Source organism: Hypanus sabinus, chromosome 27 (genome assembly GCF_030144855.1).
Source record: "Hypanus sabinus isolate sHypSab1 chromosome 27, sHypSab1.hap1, whole genome shotgun sequence".
Classification (NCBI taxonomy): Eukaryota; Metazoa; Chordata; class Chondrichthyes; order Myliobatiformes; family Dasyatidae; genus Hypanus; species Hypanus sabinus.
The window spans coordinates 30,352,629-30,371,763 of NC_082732.1; the positions used below are offsets into that span (position 1 = coordinate 30,352,629).

General features: G+C 41.5%; 1 protein-coding gene across 4 annotated transcripts in view; it reads left to right on the forward strand.

The window, feature by feature from the left end:
• Positions 1–19,135, forward strand: part of camta1a (calmodulin binding transcription activator 1a) — a 1,215,621-nt gene that overhangs the window by 442,283 nt on the left and 754,203 nt on the right. For all 4 annotated transcript variants that reach the window (XM_059952154.1, XM_059952156.1, XM_059952157.1 and 1 more), the window contains exon 3: positions 15,993–16,060. In XM_059952154.1, the coding sequence (XP_059808137.1) occupies positions 15,993–16,060 (68 nt within the window). The remainder of the gene's footprint in view (positions 1–15,992; positions 16,061–19,135) is intronic.

The window sequence follows — 19,135 nt, forward strand, 5'->3', positions numbered from 1 at the left end:
CACGGTAGCATTGTGGTTAGTGTGAAGCTATGGAAGCTGAGGGCATTGGAATTCAGAGTTCAATTCCAACCTCCTTTGTAAGTAAGCTTGTACATTCTTTCCCATGTGTAATGGGTTTCCTCTGGGTACTCCAGTTCCCTCCCACAGTCCAAAGACATATTGGTTAGTAAGTTAATTGTTCATTGTAAATTGTCCTGTGATTAGGCTAGGGTTAACTTCAGTGGGTTGCTGGGCAACAAAGCTCGAAGGGCCCATTCCACACTGTATCTCCAAATAAAATAAAACTAAACCGTTTTGGAACAGTTACTAAATCTAAAAGGTGCTACAGTAGTAATACAATTGTGCATTTGAGCACTTAATCTGCAATTAAATATGTCCACTTAACTCATTTCAGCAATGGTTCAATGACGCCTTTAAGTTAGTGCCTGCCACAGGATATATAAATCGTGATGTAGTGAAAGAAATGAAAATAATCTTTTAACCAAAGAAATAAGATAATCAGCAGAAGTTTAGCAGCTGCTTCTACTCAGTGTCTTCCTGCTGCTATAAAGAAATGTTGGCTGTTCTCTGCTCACACCTACTTATTCTTCGCTCTTTTGCTCCCCTCTTATGTTTCCACTGGCATTGATTCTCCATCAATATCTTCAAAGTGATTTCTCTCCCTAAACAAGATAAAGCAGAGGAATCAGCAGGCCATATTTCTATACAAGGTATCATAGCTATATCTGATATGGACCTCAAGTGATCATGACTAATCATTGTGGTTCAGCAGGGCTAACACTTGAGTGGTCTGTACTGCTGACTGATGTTCCTTACGGTAATGTCTCTGGCAACACAATGTGTGTAAATGTGGTTTTATAGATTGTGTGATTAAGCCCATTACCTACGTGATGTGCTACCGTGTTTGCCTGTGCACAGATGTGAGTAGGACGTGGTGGAGAGAAAGGTGGGGAAAGGGGGAAGAAAACTAGCATTCCATGAGAGCCCAGTTCAAGTTACACTTGCTCTGACAGTAGGTGTAGTCTATTATTTACCAAGGATAAGAAAGAAGAGCATTACACAAAATATTGAAGTGCCAAAAAATGAGTTAACATATTTTGGAAGGTCATGAGGATCAGATTTAGCTATAATTTAAATATTGCATTCACAGTAGGAAGGGATTTGGAACTTGTCTGTGCTCCAATATACTTGAATGACAGAATTAGTTAGCAATATTGTCAAGGACACAAGTAAGACAGGACAAAGTTAAAAGTGGTCCCATTTAAAACATACGACAGTTAACTCCGACCAATGAACTGATGTCTTTATGCCTCTGAATTCAAATGCTCTGAATGGGGAACATGATTGATGCAGCTCTGCCAAGGCAAATCCTGAAAAGGCACTTGAGTCCTTTATCACCTCTGGACTTGTGTCATCACTATCCGTGCTTCAGTTGATGACTGAGAGCAGCATTGCTAATGATGTCCTCTGCAGTCAAATAGCCTAATATCACTCTGTGATTCTTCATGAAGAAGAGCTTTTGGGTAGTAGTAACTGATTTTTCCATGAGTGAGAAATTCATACAATAAATCACTGTAAGAATCACATATAATATCACTGTCCTAGGGAGTGCCTTGATTACTATTATTGACTGTGTTGTGGGTATCTAATCAGATGGGAATCAACATGGCCGATAATTACTAGGATAAAGTATGAAGAAGATAATAGTTGCACGTAATTGTAAGACACAGCAAAAGGTCTACAACATCACTTGCTCTTTTTTTCTTCAAGGATACTGGTATTATTTTCATCTGTTTTTGAATCTGGACCTTGAAAAGGATCAGTCCATAACATATCAATATGCATCTAGAGGCCATGCAGAATTATTCTGCCACTAGCTTCCCTCTTCCCTTCAGAAGCATCAATTTGTCCTTCCAGCCTAAAAGGAATTGCATATATTTATTACCTTTGACAATCACTGCCCAACGAATGGTCCCTTTTTGAAATGTGATTGCTGCTGCCAAGCTGACAATTTGTGCATAGCAAAATCTTTCTACATCCATATGAAAATTGCACAGGTAATCTATTTATTCAGTAATGATGATTAGAGACAAGTATTAACTCCAGGATATCAAAAGAGTGGTCCATTCTTTGAAAAGGGTGTTGAGACATTGGTGAAAGTTCAGAGTAGTGTAGGTAAGTTGTTTAGCAATTCAGCTCCATGTTATGAAAGGAGCATTGCAATTTGTTTTAACAGATGGGACTTGATGCAGGTCTTCGAAATATTAAAAGGTTTAGCTCAGGGAGGGGGCCTAATATTTGGGCTTGTGGGCCCATCTTTACCTCAGAGTAGAAGATCCAATTTATTGCCAGTACTCCTGTGGAGATAATGTGGTAGTGGATGGAGGCCGCCAGACATAGACAAGGAAAGATGCTTGTTTGATGCCACTTGAAGAAATTTCAGATGAGTTTCTGGGGCTCTGAAAAGGCTTGATCTTGTCCAGACTTCTGCCAGGAAGTTAGTCATCTGATTTAAGGAAGCTTTTGGCACATTGGCCTTCATAAATCAATGTATTGAGTACAAGAGATGGGATGTTATGTTGAAGTTGGATAAGACATTGGTCAGGCCTAATTTGGAGTGTTGAGTGCAGTTTTGTTCACCTACCTACAGGAATGATGTAAACAAGGTTGAAAGAGTACAGAGAAAATTTACATGGATGTTGCCAGGGCTGGAGGACCTGCATTATAAAGGAAGGTTTAATAGGTTAGGACTGCAGTCTTTAGAATGTAGAAAATTGAAAGGAAGTTTGATCGAGGTATACAAAATTATGAGGGGTATAGTTAGGGTAAATGCAGACAGGCTTTTTCCACTGAGGTTAGATGGGACTACAACCAGAGGTCTTGGATGGGTTAAGGGTGAAAGGTGAGAAGTTTAAGGGGAACATGAGGGGAAACTTCTTCCCTCAGAGGGCTGTGAGAGTGTGGAATGAGCTGCTAGTGCAAGTGGTGCATGTGAGCTTGATTTCAACATTTAAGAGAAGTTTGGATAGGTACATGGATAGTAGGGGTATGGAAGGCTATGGTCCTAATGCAGGTAGATGGGTGTAGGCAGTTTAAATGGTTTTGGTGTGGACTAGATGGGCTGAAGGGCCTGTTTCTGTGCTGTACTTCTCTATGCTCTCTATGATTCTGAAGGGTGATTATCTTCTTTGCCATTAGAGATCACTTCCCACCACCCCTTTTCTTGCTGCCCATGATTCCCTACAACTGTTCATCCATCTAACCTCTTCACCCTTTGTCTGTTCCCTTTCTTCTCCAGTCTAGTCTTGATTCTCTTTCTGACACTGTCCACCCATGATCTGACCAAGGCAATCCTATCCCCAGCTTGGCTGTACTGTTGCTGGTCTCTGTAGTAGTGGGAGACTGAGGAGGAAATGCCACAGTCCGTGTTGTAGGATAGTAGGCCAAGAGTTGACACAACCCATATTTTTTGTGCAACTAAGTGTGGTTACAGAAGCAGAGGATAAATTTAATCAGGCAAAGAACAGGAGGAATATTTCACCACCATGTTAAATTTCCTCAGCAGTTCCTCCTATGTCCTAATGGTCAAAGGTAACCCTGGAAAAATTGGAGTTACTTGAGGGTATTTGGTTGTATTGTGGCAAGAAGTCAGAAGAGTCTCTTGGTATTTACTCCCTCCTGGATACCTCTTTTTAAGATAAATGTTGTTAATAAATTCTTTTCAGACTGTACGTGAATAAATGCCAGGTTACAAATAAAGGTTAAAAGACAACAGGCACAGAGAGTCAGATTCTCCAGGGAGCATCATCCTGGACCTGCTGTGGCCATGGAAGTGTCATTTGCAAAAGACAGCCAGTCAGGAGTGACTAATGCATGTACAAAAAGATGGTTGAAAATAAAGTGAGAGGAATTGCTATCAAATATGAGTTAAACAGTACAGCAGTGCTTACAGAAGTATAACAGGGGAATTGGAGTTAATAATGCATTACGGGAACCAGATATAGTTGTAGTTATGGCAATATGGCTACAGAAAAAACTCAGAACTGTGAAATAAATATCAGTGAGTAAAACATATTTAGGATAGGTTAAGAAGGAAAATGTAAGGTATATTAGATAAAACCTTCAGTGAAGGATAAGGTAACTGAGCTTTCAGTATGGCAGAAATAAAATACATATGGAGTGAGATATTAAATTTGTTAACCATACTAATAAATAGAGTACAAATCACCTTTATAGTTCTGGTGAAGGTCTTATCCCAAAACATCAACTCTTTATTCCTCTCCATAGATGCTGCCTGACCTGCTGAGTTCCTCCAGCATTTTGTGTGTTTTACTCTGGATTTGCAGCATCTGCAGAGTTTCTTGTGTGTACCTTTATATGGGGGAAAGAAATATGAAACAAGCTAGGGAAATAAGTTGAAAGCATAGAATAATCATTTTGGCGGATTTAAACCAACTCAGAATTTATTGACACAGTACATAGTTAAATAGGGTAAGAGTTAAGAATTTTGACAATGCTAAAGGACTTTTTTCTAATCCTACATGTGAGATGCTGAGTAAAGGTCAAGAACTAGTATTTCTGGTCAAATAGCTGGCAACGATCAAGAACAGAAAGTGTTGGGGAATTTCTAGGCAATAGTGATTATAAAACAGTAATAAATATGAGGAAATCTAGGATAATGGATTGGACAAAATTTGTTTTTGAGGGGTAAAGAAAAAAGTGAGAAAATAATACGGACGGCAGTTTTGGTAGGATCAGCAAATAAAAATATAAAATGTTTAAGATGATGCTTAACAGAATTCAAGAAATTAGTTTGGCAACATATAAGAACTAACAAATACGAATGAGAAAGTGAAATTGATTAAGGGAGAAATAATTATAAAGGAAAAGAGAAATTATGAGATTAAATTTTCAGGAAGAATAAAATAGTAGAATTTTACATAATCATATACAGTATACTTAAATAAGTAATGGAATGCACCACTGGGGTGGCGGTTGATACCTTAGGGACATTTAAGAGACTCTTAGATAGACACATGGATGAAAGATAAATGGAGGATTATGGGATGTGTAGGAGGAAAGGGTTAGATTAATCTTGGAATAAGTTGAAAGGTGGCCACAATATCCTAGGCCAAAGGGCTCATACTATACTATACTGTTCCATGTTTCTGAGTGAATGTATTTTCTTAATCTTTTAGTTTTAAACATTAAAACAAGTATGTCATTTACATGTTATTACTTGTTTCTGTTGATTTTGACCATGGATGCAAGAAAACATTACAAACATTTAATAAGAGTGACAGATTTGAAAAGCTGGTTTGACTGGTTGTCAAGCCCCTGTAAATCCAGCTAGCTGTTTGTACTGTAACAGTGCTGCACACCATATCTCTGAAATAGTGGGAACTGGCCTTCCAGTGCTACGATGTGCTCAGGACAATGCTGGTTAAATTAACAGCACAGATACAGCAGGTGGTCAACAAACTTCTTCAGTATTAAAGAAAGGTCATAGGTGAACCAGGAATGGAATTCCAAATTGTGCTAAGGCCAATTTTGCCAGCTTGAAATATACCTGAGGTTGAAATGTGGAGATGAAAGGAATTAATATTTTATGTCTAGCTTCACAAAAGAGGGAAAACACACAATATGATGCTGTCTGGCCTGCTGAGTTCCTCCAGCATTTTGTATGTTTTGCCTTGGATTTCCAGCATCTGCAGATTTTATCTTGTTTGTCACAAAAGAGGGAGATGATTCTAAAATTGTGGTTAAGGAGGAAGCATGTGAAACATCGAATTTAATAAACATAGAAAGAGAGCAAATACAGATTTCTGTCTCTGAGGCTGATGTGAGAGCATCCTTCAGGAGAGTGAATTCACGGAAAGCATCCGGCCCAGATGGAGTACCTGGCCTAGACTGAAGACCTGTGCTGATCAACTGGCTGGAGTGCTCACTGATATCTTTAACCTCTCGCTTCAGCAGTCTGAGGCACCCAGTTGCTTCAAGCAAGCTTCAATTATACCAGTGCCTAAGAAGAATGTGGCAACCTGTCTCGATGACTATTGTCCAGTAACAGTTAGATTCACTGTGATGAAGTGCTTTGAGAGAACTCTTGCCTGAGAAGCAACTTGAATCTGCTCCAATTTGCCTACAGTCACAACAGGACAACAGCAGATGCCAGTTCATTGGTTCTTCATTTAACCCTGGAACATTTGGACAGTGAAGGTGCATATATCAGAATGCTGTTCATTGACTACAGCTCAGCATTCAATAATATCACTCCCTCAAAACTACTTAATAAGCTTCAAGACCTTGGCCTCAATACCTCCTTGTGTAACTGGATCCTCGATTTCCTTCCCTGCAGACCCCAGTCAGTTCAGATTTGCAACAATATCTCCGCCACAATCACCATCAGCACATTACATACAAAATGTTGGAGGAGCTCAGCAGGCTGGGCAGCGTCTAGGGAAAGGAATAAACAGTCGATATTTTGGGTCGAGGCCCTTCATCAAGACTCAGCACAGGTGCACCACAAAGATGTGTGCTTAGCCCCCTGCTCTACACACTTTATAATTTATGAATGTGCAGCTAAGCACAGCTCCATAGTTAAGTTTGTTCATGAAAATCACTTCCATTGGCTGAATCAAAGGCAATGTTGAATCAGCATATCAGAGGGAGTGGTGCCACGACAACCACCTCTCACTAAATGTCAACAAGACCAAAGAACTGATTATTGTCTTAAGGAGGTGGAAACTGGAGATCCATGAGCCAGTGCTCATCATGGGATTAGAGGAGGACAGGGTCAGCAGCTTTAAATTCCTTGGTGTCATCATTTCAGAGGATCTGTCCTGGATCCAGCACATGAATGCCAATGGAAAGAGTGCATGGCAGCGCTTCTAATTTCTTTGAAGTTTATGTAGATTTGACATATCATCTAAAACTTTGACAAACTTCTATAGGTGTGTTGTGGAGAGTGTATTGTCTGGTTGCATCATGGCCTGATATGGAAGTGCCAATGCCCTTGAATAGACAAGCCTACAAAAATTAGTGGATATGGCCCAGTCCATCACAGGTAAATTCTTCCCTACCATGAAGCACATGTACATGGACCACTGTCACAGGAAAGTGATCCCAACCATCCAGACCATGCTGTCTTCTTGGAGGAGCAACACCTCGTATACCGTCTGGGTAGTCTCCAGCCCCTTGGTATGAACATCGAATTCTCCAACTTCCGGTAATTCCCTCCCTCTTCCTTCCACCATCCCACTTTTACTGTGCCTTCTCTTCTAGCTGCCTATCACCTCTCTCATTATTCTGCCTTTTTCTACTACCCATAATGCTTTCCCCTTACATTCTTTCTTCACCTCTCCCGCCTATCCACCTCCCTGCTTCCCCTCCCCCACCCCTTGATCTTTCCTCTGATTGTTTTTTCACCTGGCACCTTCCACCTTCCCCACACCTTCTTTATAGGGCCCCACCCCCTCCTTCTTCAGTCCTGACGAAGGGTCTCGGCCCGAAATGTTGACTGCTCATTTCAACAGATGCTGCACGACCTGCTGAGTTCATCCAGCTTATTTTTACATATTGATGCTCTCTTCTTGCTGTTGCTATTGGGAAAGAGATGCAAGAGCCTCATGACCCACACCAGCAGGTAGGGAGACAGTTATTACCCCTCAACCTTCAGGCTCTTGAACCAGAGGGGAGAACTTCACTCACCTCGACACTGAAATGTTCCCACAACCTATGAACTCACTTTCAGGACTCTTCATCTCATGCTCTCAATATTTATTGCTTAATTTTTTTTTCTTTTTCTATTTGCACAATTTGATCTCTTTTTTCTGTCTTGTTGTGTGGGGTCTTTCATTATTCTATTGTGTTTCTTTAGACTTACTGTGGATGGCCACAGGAAAATGAATCTCAGGGTTGTATATGGTAACATGTATGGACTTTGATAATAAATTCACTTTGAGCTTTGAATATTTGCAACCTAGCATTTTTGAAATCAGATAAATTTGCAGGCCTGGGTCTGATATATTTCATCCTCTCTTGAAAAAGCAATGGTATACTGGAGGATTGGAGCCTCACTGTACAATGCACACAACTTTTATGCTGCAGTACTGACCTCCACAACCAGCTGCACCTCTAGCCAAACTGCTTCAGTACTGACATACACCTGATAATGTGGAAAACTTCCCAGGCATGACCTGTTCAGAAATCCAATTCAGCTAATTACAACCCAAAAGTCTACCCTCAATCATCAGCATTGAAGGTGTCATTGACAGTGCAGTCAAGTGGGACTTACTCAGTAATAACGCCAGTTGAGTTTCACCAGGACCACTCTTCTGCAGATCTCATTAGAGCGTTGATGCAAATATGAAGCTGAAGTCCAGAGGTAATGTAATAACGACTGCTCTTGTCATTGAGATAGCATTTGATTAAGGCATCTCAATAAAACTGAAATTAAAGGGCATCAAAGGTAAAGCACTGCAATAGTTAGATTCATATCTTTTATTAAAGAAGATGCTCTTGGTTGTTGGAAGTCAAGAACCCCAGTCCCAGCACAACAGTGCAGGAGTTCTCAGGTCATTGTCTTCGGCCCAAGTGTCTCCTGCTTCACCAATGCCACCAGAGTCTGAAGCAACAATGTTTGTGCAGTATTGTTCTACTGCAAGTCTGCAGCAAATTAGGTATTCCATTCAAGTAGGAAGGCCTAGACAAAATTTAGGCACAGGTTGATAAATGGCAAGTAATATTCACACCAGGGCAGTGCCAGATAATGACCTTCATGAACAAGAGAAAATTTATATACCTATTCAAAGGCATTATCATTCCCAAAACACGCATCATCAACATCTTAGGGATCACCGTTGACTAAAAGCTTAATTAGCTCTGCTACATAAATCACATTGGGAAAAAAGCTGGTGAAGGGCTGGGTAGCCAATGTTGACTGCCCACCTCTGGAACCATCTACAAGGTGCAACTCATGAGCATGATGGAATACACCAATACTTGGCTGGAAGAGTGCAGCTCTAATGACATTTAAGAAGCTCTGCACCATCTAAACCAAAGCAGTTTGCTTTATTTGAACATTAAACTATCATTTTCTGCTGTAGCAGGACACAGTAAACGTATTTTCACCAAGGACAAAGGCATGAGAGACACTGGGACAGTATAAACTGCAGGTATCCTTCCAAGTCACACACCTTACAGATTTGAAAATGTATGTCTGGTCCTTTATCATCAGTAGGTTTAATCCCATAAAACCGCTCTTTAACAGCACAGTATAGGAGTACCCTCAGCACAAGAACCGTGGAGTTCAAGAAGCCAGCTTACCTCATCACCTTTTTAGTACAATTCTGGAAAAGCAATAAATTCTCGCCTTGAACAGCAATACTTCAATCCCAAAGAATTATTTTAAAGCTCTTCAGTTGTAGTGAAGGGCTATCTTGATTAAACACAAACAACGAAAAATCCTCTCCAAGAGACATTTTGACTAAGAGGAAAAATTATTTCCCCAAGTTCAATTTTTCACGTACTATTGCAGACACCTAAAAGACTTAGCCTCATAGCTGGGACAATTGCAGTCAGTGTGAGCGCTTTGGGCTTCTAAGTCATGAGAATCGGTGATCTGGAGGGTTGGACTGAGCCACAGTGAACTCACATGTAACAGGTGGATTTCCATCCAGATTTGATGCTGTCAGCTCTTGTGGGGCAGATACTAGAAAATTAGATAACAGTAGCTAGTAATTACGATTTCTATAAACCATTGCATTGACTTTAAAATTCCATTATCCTTCTCCCCCTCCTGTCTGTCCCTTATTGGCTGTGTGCTCGGTGAAAGATGGCAGCTGACACTGCAGTGCTCACCTGGTGTGCTCCTTATCACATCTGTTTCACACGGCAAGGACATCGCAGCGAGCATAAAATGCAGGCTGCCCTGGGCAAATTTAACAGTGACTGGGGATTGCTTAACCTCAACACCTGTGATTGAATCACATGGAAAATTAAATAGCTCCTTCCTAATTATTGCGAGAAATGAATGCATAAAAATTGATGGTTTAAACTGTCTGTTAATTCAGTGGTGAAATATTGAACCGTACACAGCTACAAGGTTTGATCCTGGATCTTTGCTGAGCTGGCAGATCTCAGGTACATAGAAATGTCATTAGTGCCCCACAATCCATAGAGAGGGAGTGCAATCAGGCTTCCGATTTCTTATAACCTCTGCTAGAAGGTGGATAGGTGTGGCTGTCGGCCAAGATACCGTTGTGGAACCCTCCACGGCGGAATGGCCTAATGATGAGCAGTGTTTCATTTGTACTTCTGTGAGTCTCTGAGGAAAGGCAGACACTTGACGCTGTCAGGGGAGGAAGAGACAAATACTCACCGATCACTAACTGGCACAAGATGAACAGCCTAGCACATTTCACAGGAGGGCCAGGGGATAGATTCTTGACAAGCAGAGGGACTGGCAGAGACCACTTGGCCACTGCACTCTGCTTTAGCATTTGATTCATAGCCGAACTGCTCATAATTCCATCTAAATGCTTCGACATTATAATATCCTTGCTTGATAAAAATACTAGTTTTGAAATTTTCAACTGACCTTTATCCTCGGCAGGAGTGAGTTCATGACATCACCCCTAAATTAATTAGGTCTATTTTTAAGGTTGCAACCCATTTTCCTGAATTTCCTGTAATGGAAAGTTTCTCTCCACCTTGCACTACTTAATTGCTTCATTAAGACCGTCACACAATTTTTATTGCTCAGCTGCATTCATGCATCCTTCATGTAATGCAACATAAAGAATTAACCCTTTTAGCACCACACTTACTCCAAAACCAATACATTGCTCCAGAGGTGCAGTGCTTCACTACAAACCAACCAGTGCCTCTGCGTTTGCAGCTATTTGGACTGTTTCCAGTCCTCTTTCTGTGCATCAGTATCCCAGAACTATTTGTTGCTGGAAGTGTTAGCGAGAGAGATTTGTGGCACTGGGGTTTGGATGCACACCGTCCAGATTATGTAGCAAGGAAAGAATTGTTCAGTGAAATTGGTCTGTTGGGGCCTGTGACTGGATAAGCAACACAGCTTAAAGTGCTATTCTGTACTTATGGAGTAACGCCAGTGGAATAACAAGTTTTATCCTGTCACCTACCATCGATGTGAAGGCTATAAAATATAGTTTATAGAAGCAAAAGGAGGTGCGAACAGTGAATGGTTTGTAAACCAGTTTCTTATTGTGGGGACCCAAGTCTAAAAAATGAGTTCATGGACATGCATCAGTGACTTGAATCTGGCCATAATTCAGCAAGAATTGGCAGGCTCATTCAGTGATGTTTGCTGTGGGAAATGTCACACTGGAACTTTGAAGGAGACTGCTGTACTGCTGGGAATAAGGCAAAGACTTTTGCAGTGCCTTTCAGGACCTCAGGATGGCTGAAGTACTTTTCAGGCAGTGGAGTGCTGAAAAACTGTATTCGTTGTTGTAACGTAGGAAATGTTAAATAGCAATCAACTAATCTCTTTTAATATTGTTTGGGAAATAAATATTGTTGGACACAGAAATATTTATGCATTTCTGAGAAAACTTGGGGTTTCAATGTAAGGATTCATCTGAAAGTGATATCTCCAACAATGCAACTGCATTGTAACTGCATTGGGAATGCCACACTAAGCTTTATGCTTGTATATTTGTTGTCTGTGTTTTTGTGCTGCTGACTGAGAAATGAAAGAGCTACCATTTAATCCACAGGGAAATTTAATTTGGAAGAGTATTGTTGTACATAAGATCATGAGACATAGGAGCAGAATTAGGCCATCTGGCCCATCGAGTCCGCTCCGTCATTCAATCATGTCTGATCCTTTTTTTCTATCTTCTCCTCAACCCCAGTTTCTGGCCTTCTCCTCATAACCTTTGATGCCATGTCCAATCAAGAACATATCTCTCTCTGCCTTAAATACATCCAACAACCTGGCCTCCACAGCTGCATGTGGCAACAAATTCTACAAATTCATCACCCTTTGGCTAAAGAAATTTCTCCACATCTCTGTTTTGAAAGGGCACCCCTCTATCCTGAGGCTGTGCCCTCTTGTCCTAGACTCTCCCACCATGGGAAACATCCTTTCCACATCTACTCTGTCTAGGCCATTCAACATTTGAAAGGTTTCAGTGAGATACCCCTCATCCTTCTGAAAGTCAGCACTTTCTTGCACTTATGAAGTCAGTTTATCCATTGACTAGGCTAGTGTTAAATAGGTGGGTTGCTGGGCAGTGTGACTAGTTGGGCTGGAAGTTTCTGTTCTGCACCATATTCCTAAATAAATAAAATTTCCAGGGCCACTCAGGTTGTAAAGGAGGGCATTAAGGATGTGGTAAGGGTGGTTGTCAGAGAGAAAAGGGCAAAGAGAAGGTCTGAGGATACAGAATGGCATTAAAATCAACCCATAGAACAGTAATCCTTTGGCAGCTTCACACTTGTCTTCATCCATAGCTGGAAAACCTGGTAGAGCACTTCAAGGCAGTTCAATGTGCAAGAAAGGTTTGAAATTGTACAAAATGGGAATCAAACATCTTTGCCTCAGAGCCACAAAATTAGCATTTTCATTACAAGTCAGGAAGTTGTCCAACATCGTTGAAGAAATTTAACATAACCTAGGACAAAGCAGAGTGCTTGACAGTTATCCAATCTACCACCCTATGAGTTAGTATTCTCCCGCAGTATATACCTACTCAAACACAATTACTTGCTGCCCTTGCTTCAACAGTGACTCCCAAACACACAATGCCTACCACCAGGTAAACAGTAGCAGGTGTATATGAAAGGGGCCATGTGTGGATCAGACTCCAAGTCACAGACTTGGAAATGAATGGTCCTTCATTTACTGGGTACAAATCCTAGAGTCCCTGCTCACCAGAAGGACTGCAGCAGTGCAGGGCTGTGTGTCACCACCTCCTTCAGCCAATGATGGATGTTAAACAATGCCTTCACCTCATATATAATCATTAAAAATGCCATTGTAATCTTTTCTGTCATGGATATTTACCTGCGTTTGCACATACTGTAAATGTAGCAGTGGGTTAGGTTTGTGAGAAACCTGGGAACTCAATCATACAAATTATCATGAATTTTTCAGAAGCTGCCTTTTGCACATCCAACGATTGTCCCCTGTTGTTGGTACATCTGACTTTGGGATTGTTCTGAGGGTGTCAGAGGCTGTCTAAATCTGCAGGGTTTTGTGTAATATATTCCATCCATCTACTGCTCTGTTTATAATGCATTGCTTGAATCTTGAAGACAGTGAAGACAATGGCACTAGTCATTTGAGATGGTGATAAAAAGAGGATGCTTTTATTGCTGCACTCTGCCCTGCAATGAGTTGGGCAAACTCATCACAATTCTGAGAACATCCACTGCACACAATTGCCACGCACTTGCCATCACCAACAAGCTTCAGGATGGAAACTTTAAAGGACCTTTTTGTTTATAGGGTCAGTCTCTAAGTCTGGAGCACTGGCATAAATTAATGCAGGTTAAAGGGATTTTTATAGGGCTACAAAGAAGACAGGTCTTTAAACAAAAAAACAAATGTGTCTGAAATGATCCAGTAGTGTTGCCTATTTTGCCAAGAAACCTCAGTTTTAATTGAAATTTATTGCTTTGAGTGGGTGATTTTATAGTACTTTTCATTGGAACCTTTCACTTGCAGGAGGCGGAAGCTATTGCAGCTCAAGACAGAAGTGACTTGTGTCTCATGCAGCATCTCATGTGTCTAATAATTCGATTTTAAATTTGCCTGATCAATGGCAATGATTGCAAGTATACATGTCAATATTTGATTATTTAGAAACCATGTCCTAATAGGGTTTATTCTCTTCAAGCTACTTGAACCAGTTGCTACCGTATTTGGTGCCCTTCTGGGGTTAATATCACTATTTATTCTAGTAATTTACCGTAGTTTCTCCCTAGTAAAAATCTTGAAAAATTTGCACCTGAACTACCATAGTCCTGTTGTTGAATTCAGTTAGGACTTGGCTAATTTAATTACTATCATTGATAGAGGGGTTGTACTCTATCAGACTGGAGGAGTTCAACCACCTAAAGCTAAGGGCAGAGGTCAGTAGAGCCATTCATTTTACAGTGTTTATTAAAAGAACATAACTAATTAGAGGACTGCATAAAGGGTCAGCACAAAGATTATAAACTTTATAGGCTCCTTCCTTTGAAGCTATGGGTGCTAGACTCATTGCAATTATTGGTATGGCTGCAGGGGAGGGGCAAGCCTTGAAGATGGCTCAGTGGATGCTCAGGCACAGAATAAGAAATGCAGAAGGAAGTGGCTGAGGTCAGGGTTTGAAAAATGAAAAAAAAATGACTAATGTACTTTCTAAAGCAAAGATTTAAGTTATAAACAACGTCTGCAGATGCTGGAAATTCAAGCAACTCTCTCTCTCTCTCTCTCTCCCTCCCTCCCCCACTCTCTCTCTCTCTCTCTCTCTCTCTCTCTCTCTCCCTCCCTCTCCCTCTCCCTCTCCCTCTCCCTCTCCCTCTCCCTCTCTCCCTCTCCCTCTCCCTCCCTCCCTCCCTCTCTCCCTCCCTCCCCTGGAGAACTCAGCAAGCAGGGGCCAGGCAGCATCTATGGAAAAGAGTACAGTTGAATTTTTGGCCTGAGACCCTTCAACAGGACTTCTGTTTGTCAAAGTACAATGTAATTTCTATGCCACTACACAGAATATTTAGGTCACTGTTTGATGGGATGGGAAGAGGTAAAAGGACATTACCTGCAAGTACAAAGAGCCAGAAGGTTTGGGAGTGTGTGGTTGGAAGCGAGGGGGAAGGGTTGGTGGAAATGGAAGAGCAGGCAAGGGAACCATGAACAGAATAGTCCCTGTGAAATGCCAAGTAGGGAGGAGAAAGGAGAACGTGTCTGACAGGGGAATCTCCTATGTGCTTTTTAAACAAACCAGTGGAATTGTTATTTGTCGTCATGAACTTACACTACAGGGAGTGCCACTATTAGCATGGCAGTAAGCGCATCACTATTGCAGCTCAGGGCTTCAGAAATCAGAGTTCAATTCCGGTGCCTTCTGTAAGGAGTTGATATGCTCCTCATGGCTGCCTGGGTTTCCTCCAGGTGCTCTGGTTTCCTCCCACAGTCCAAATAGGTACCCGTTAGTAGGTTAATTGGTCGTTATAAATTGTTCTGTGGTTAGGCTAGGGTTGTTGGGCAGTGAGGCTCCATGGGCCAGAAGGCACTGTTCCAAGTTGGACAAGGGGTGATTGATAAGTTTGTGGCCTAAGGTAGAAGGAGTCAATTTTAGAAAACCTAGCACATTTATTTTTCACCCTCCCCTAGTGTTGCCACCATGTCCTCGTGGACCTCCTTTGGTGATAAGTCCTTGAGACCGAGGTAGCGGATGACTGCACGAAGGCTGATGTCGTCCATTTTCTCAGATAGTGCCTACTTGCAATTTTCAATTTTCTGAAACAGAAATACTACAAAAGTTATTAACTTCAAACTTTCTGCATAATCACTCAAAGAGTTGAACTGCACGTGTATGTAATGAGAGCTGTATAACTCATCTCCGTCTTCATTAGGCCACAGACTTATCAATCACCCCTGCTGTGGACCACTTTCTGGAGGTCCAAGATGCTGACTTCTACAAAGAAGGGATCTGTATGCTCCATGACCGCTGGATTATGTGTGTAAATGTAGGGGGGGGGGGAACGATGACTATTTTGAAAAATAAATGTATTAGGTTTTCTAAAATTGACTCCTTCTGCCTTAGGCCACAAACTTATCAATCACCCCTTGTATCTTTCAATAAATAAATGTGTGTTTAGGAATTTATTAACCTTGGTTAATTTCTTTTGAAAAGTGATGCACATGAACACTCATTTTATATTATTTTTACAGGGACCTTGTTGGATTGGAATTGCGTTGTATGAATTTCACTTTGTATCTAAATTGGTCTTTCCCTGTTTGTCTTTTTCAGGAAATTGCAGCCTACTTAATAACATTTGAGAAACATGAAGAATGGTTAACAACATCCCCTAAAACCAGGTAAGTGCCAATGCAATTTTATTGGTCCAGCATCATTGCTAAGAGCTGTTACCACAGAGGTACATGCATTACTGTTGAAAAATATATAATGAGCAATCCAATTGTTATTATAGGAATTGTTACAGTGAGTATAGGAATAGAGTGAGGTGGAGGATAAATGTGTTACTGAGGGATTGGAGCAGGAGGCAGGGATTCAGATTTCTGGATCATTGGGACCTCTTTTGGGGCAGGCTTGACCTGTACAAAATGGACGGGTTGCACTTCAATCCGAGGGGGACCAATATCCTGGCAGGGAGGTTTTCTGAGGCTATTGGGGAGAGTTTAAACTAGAGTTGCTGGGGGTTGGGAACTGAACTGAAGAGACGGAGGAAGGGACAGTTGGCTCACAATTAGAGAAAGCTTGGAGATAGTGCGAGAGGGAGGATAGACAGGTGATAGAGAAGGGATATGCTCAGACTGATGGTTTGAGGTGTGCCTATTTTAATGCAAAAAGCATCACGAACAAAGTGGATGAGCTTAGAGCGTGGATCAGTACTTGGAGCTATGATGTTGTGGTCATTACAGAGACTTAGATGGCTCAAGGGCAGGAATGGTTACTTAGAGTACCAAGCTTTAGATGTTTCAGAAAGGACAGGGAGGGAGTCAAAAGAGGTGGGCGTGGCACTGCTGATCAGAGATAGTGTTACGGCTGCAGAAAAGGAGGAAGACATGGAGGGGTGTCTATGGAGTCTCTGTGGGTGGAAGTTAGAAACAGGAAGGGTTCAATAACTCTACTGGGTGTTTTTTTATAGACCACCCAATAGTAACAGGGACATTGAGGAGTATATTGAGTGACAGATTCTGGAAAGGTGTAGTAATAACAGGGTTGACGTAGTTGGAGATTTTGATTTCCCAAATATTGATTGACATTTCCTTAGAGCAAGGGTTTAGATGAGGTGGAGTTTGTTAGGTGTGTTCAGGAAGGTTTCCTGACACAATATGTAGATAAGCCTGCAAGAGGAGAGGCTGTATGATCTGGTATTGGGAAATGAACCTGGTCAGATGTCAGATCTTTCAGTGGGAAAGCATTTTGGAGATAGTGACCACAATTCTATCTCCTTTACCATAGCATTGGAGAGGGATAGGAACAGACAAGTTAGGAAAGCACTTAATTGGAGTAAGCGGAAATATCAGCTATCAGGCAGGAGCTTGGAAGCATAAATTGGGAACAGATGTTCTTAGGGAAATGTATGGCAGAAATGTGGCAAATGTTCAGGGGATATTTAAGTGGCGTTCTGCATAGGTATATTCCAGTGATACAGGGAAAGGATGATAGGGTACAGGAACTGTAGTGTACAAAAACTATTGAAAATCTAGTCAAGAAAAAAAGAAAGGCTTACAAAAGGTTCAAAAAACTAGGTAATGATAGAGATCTAGAAGATTATAAGGCTAGCAGGAAGGAGCTTAAGAATGAAATTAGGAGAGCAAGAAGGGACCATTAGAAGACCTTGGTGAGCAGGGTTAAAGAAAACCCCAAGGCATTCTACAAGTATGTGAAGAGCAAGAAGATAAGACATGAGAGAATAGGACAGTGGAAAGGTATGTATGGAACTGGAGGAGATAGCAGAGGTACTTAATGGATACTTTGCTTCAGTATTCATTATGGAAAAGGATCTTGGTGATTGTAGGGGTGACTTTCAGTGGATTGAAAAGCTTGAGCATATAGACATTAAGAAAGAGGATGTGCAGGAGCTTTTGGAAAGCATCAAGTTGGATAAATCTCCGGCACCAGACAAGATGTAGCCCAGGCTACTGTGGGAGGCAAGGGAGGAGATTGTTGGGCCTCTGGCATTGATCTTTACATCGTCAATGGGGATGGGAGAGGTTCTGGAGGATTGGAGGTTGTAGATGTTGTTACCTTGTTCAAGAAAGGGAGTAGAGATAGCCCAGGAATTAGATACCAGTGAGTCTTACTTCAGTGGTTGATAAGTTGATGGAAAAGATCTTGAGAGGCAGGATTTAGGAACATTTGGAGAGGCATAATATGATTAGGAATAGTCAGCATGGCTTTGTCAAAGGCGGGTCATGCCTTACAAGCCTGACTGAATTTTTTGAGGATGTGACTAAACACATAGATAAAGGTAGAGTAATAGATTTAGTGTATATGGATTTCAGCAAGGCATTTGATAAGGTACCCCATGCAAGACTTACTGAGAAAGTAAGGAGGCATGGGATCCATGGGGACCTTGCTTTGTGGATCCAGAATTGGCTTGCCCACAGAAGGCAAAAAGTAGTTGTAGACAGGTCATATTCTGCATGGAGGTTGGTGACCAGTGGTGTGCCTCAGTGATCTGTTTTTACACCCCTTCTCTCCGTGATTTTTATAAATAACCTGGATGAGGAAGTGAAGGGATGGGTTAGTAAATTTGCTGATGACATAAAGGTTGGGGATGTTATGGATAGTGTGGAGGGCTGTCAGAGGTTACAGCGGGACATTGATAGGATGCAAAACTAGGCTGAGAAGTGGCAGATGGAGTTTAACCTGGTTAAGTGTGAGGTGGTTTATTTTGGTAGGTAAAATATGATAGCAGAATATAGTACTAATGGTAAGACTCTTGGCAGTGTGGAGGATCAGAGGGATCTTGGAGTCCGAGTCCATAGGACGCTCAAAGCAGCTGTGCAGGTTGATTCTATGGTTAAGAAGGCATATGGTGTATTGGCCTTCATCAATCTTGGAATTGAATTTAGGAGCCAAGAGGTAATGTTACAGCTATTTTGGACCCTGGTCAGGCCCCACTTGGAGCACTGTGCTCAGTTCTGGTTGCCTAATTACAGGAAGGATGTGTGAAACTATAGAAAGTGTGCGGAGGAGATTTACAATGATGTTGCCCAGATTGGGGAACGTGCCTTATGAGAACAGGTTGAGTGAAAATGAGAAAAGCAGAGGATGAGAGGTGACCTGATAGTGGTATATAAGATGATGAGAGGCATTGATCGTGTGGATAGTCAGAGGATTTTTTGCAGGGTGCTTTAAGTTTTGCAGTATTAGGGTGCTTGGAAGTAGAGACAGAGGAGACGTCAGGGGTAAGTTTTTTA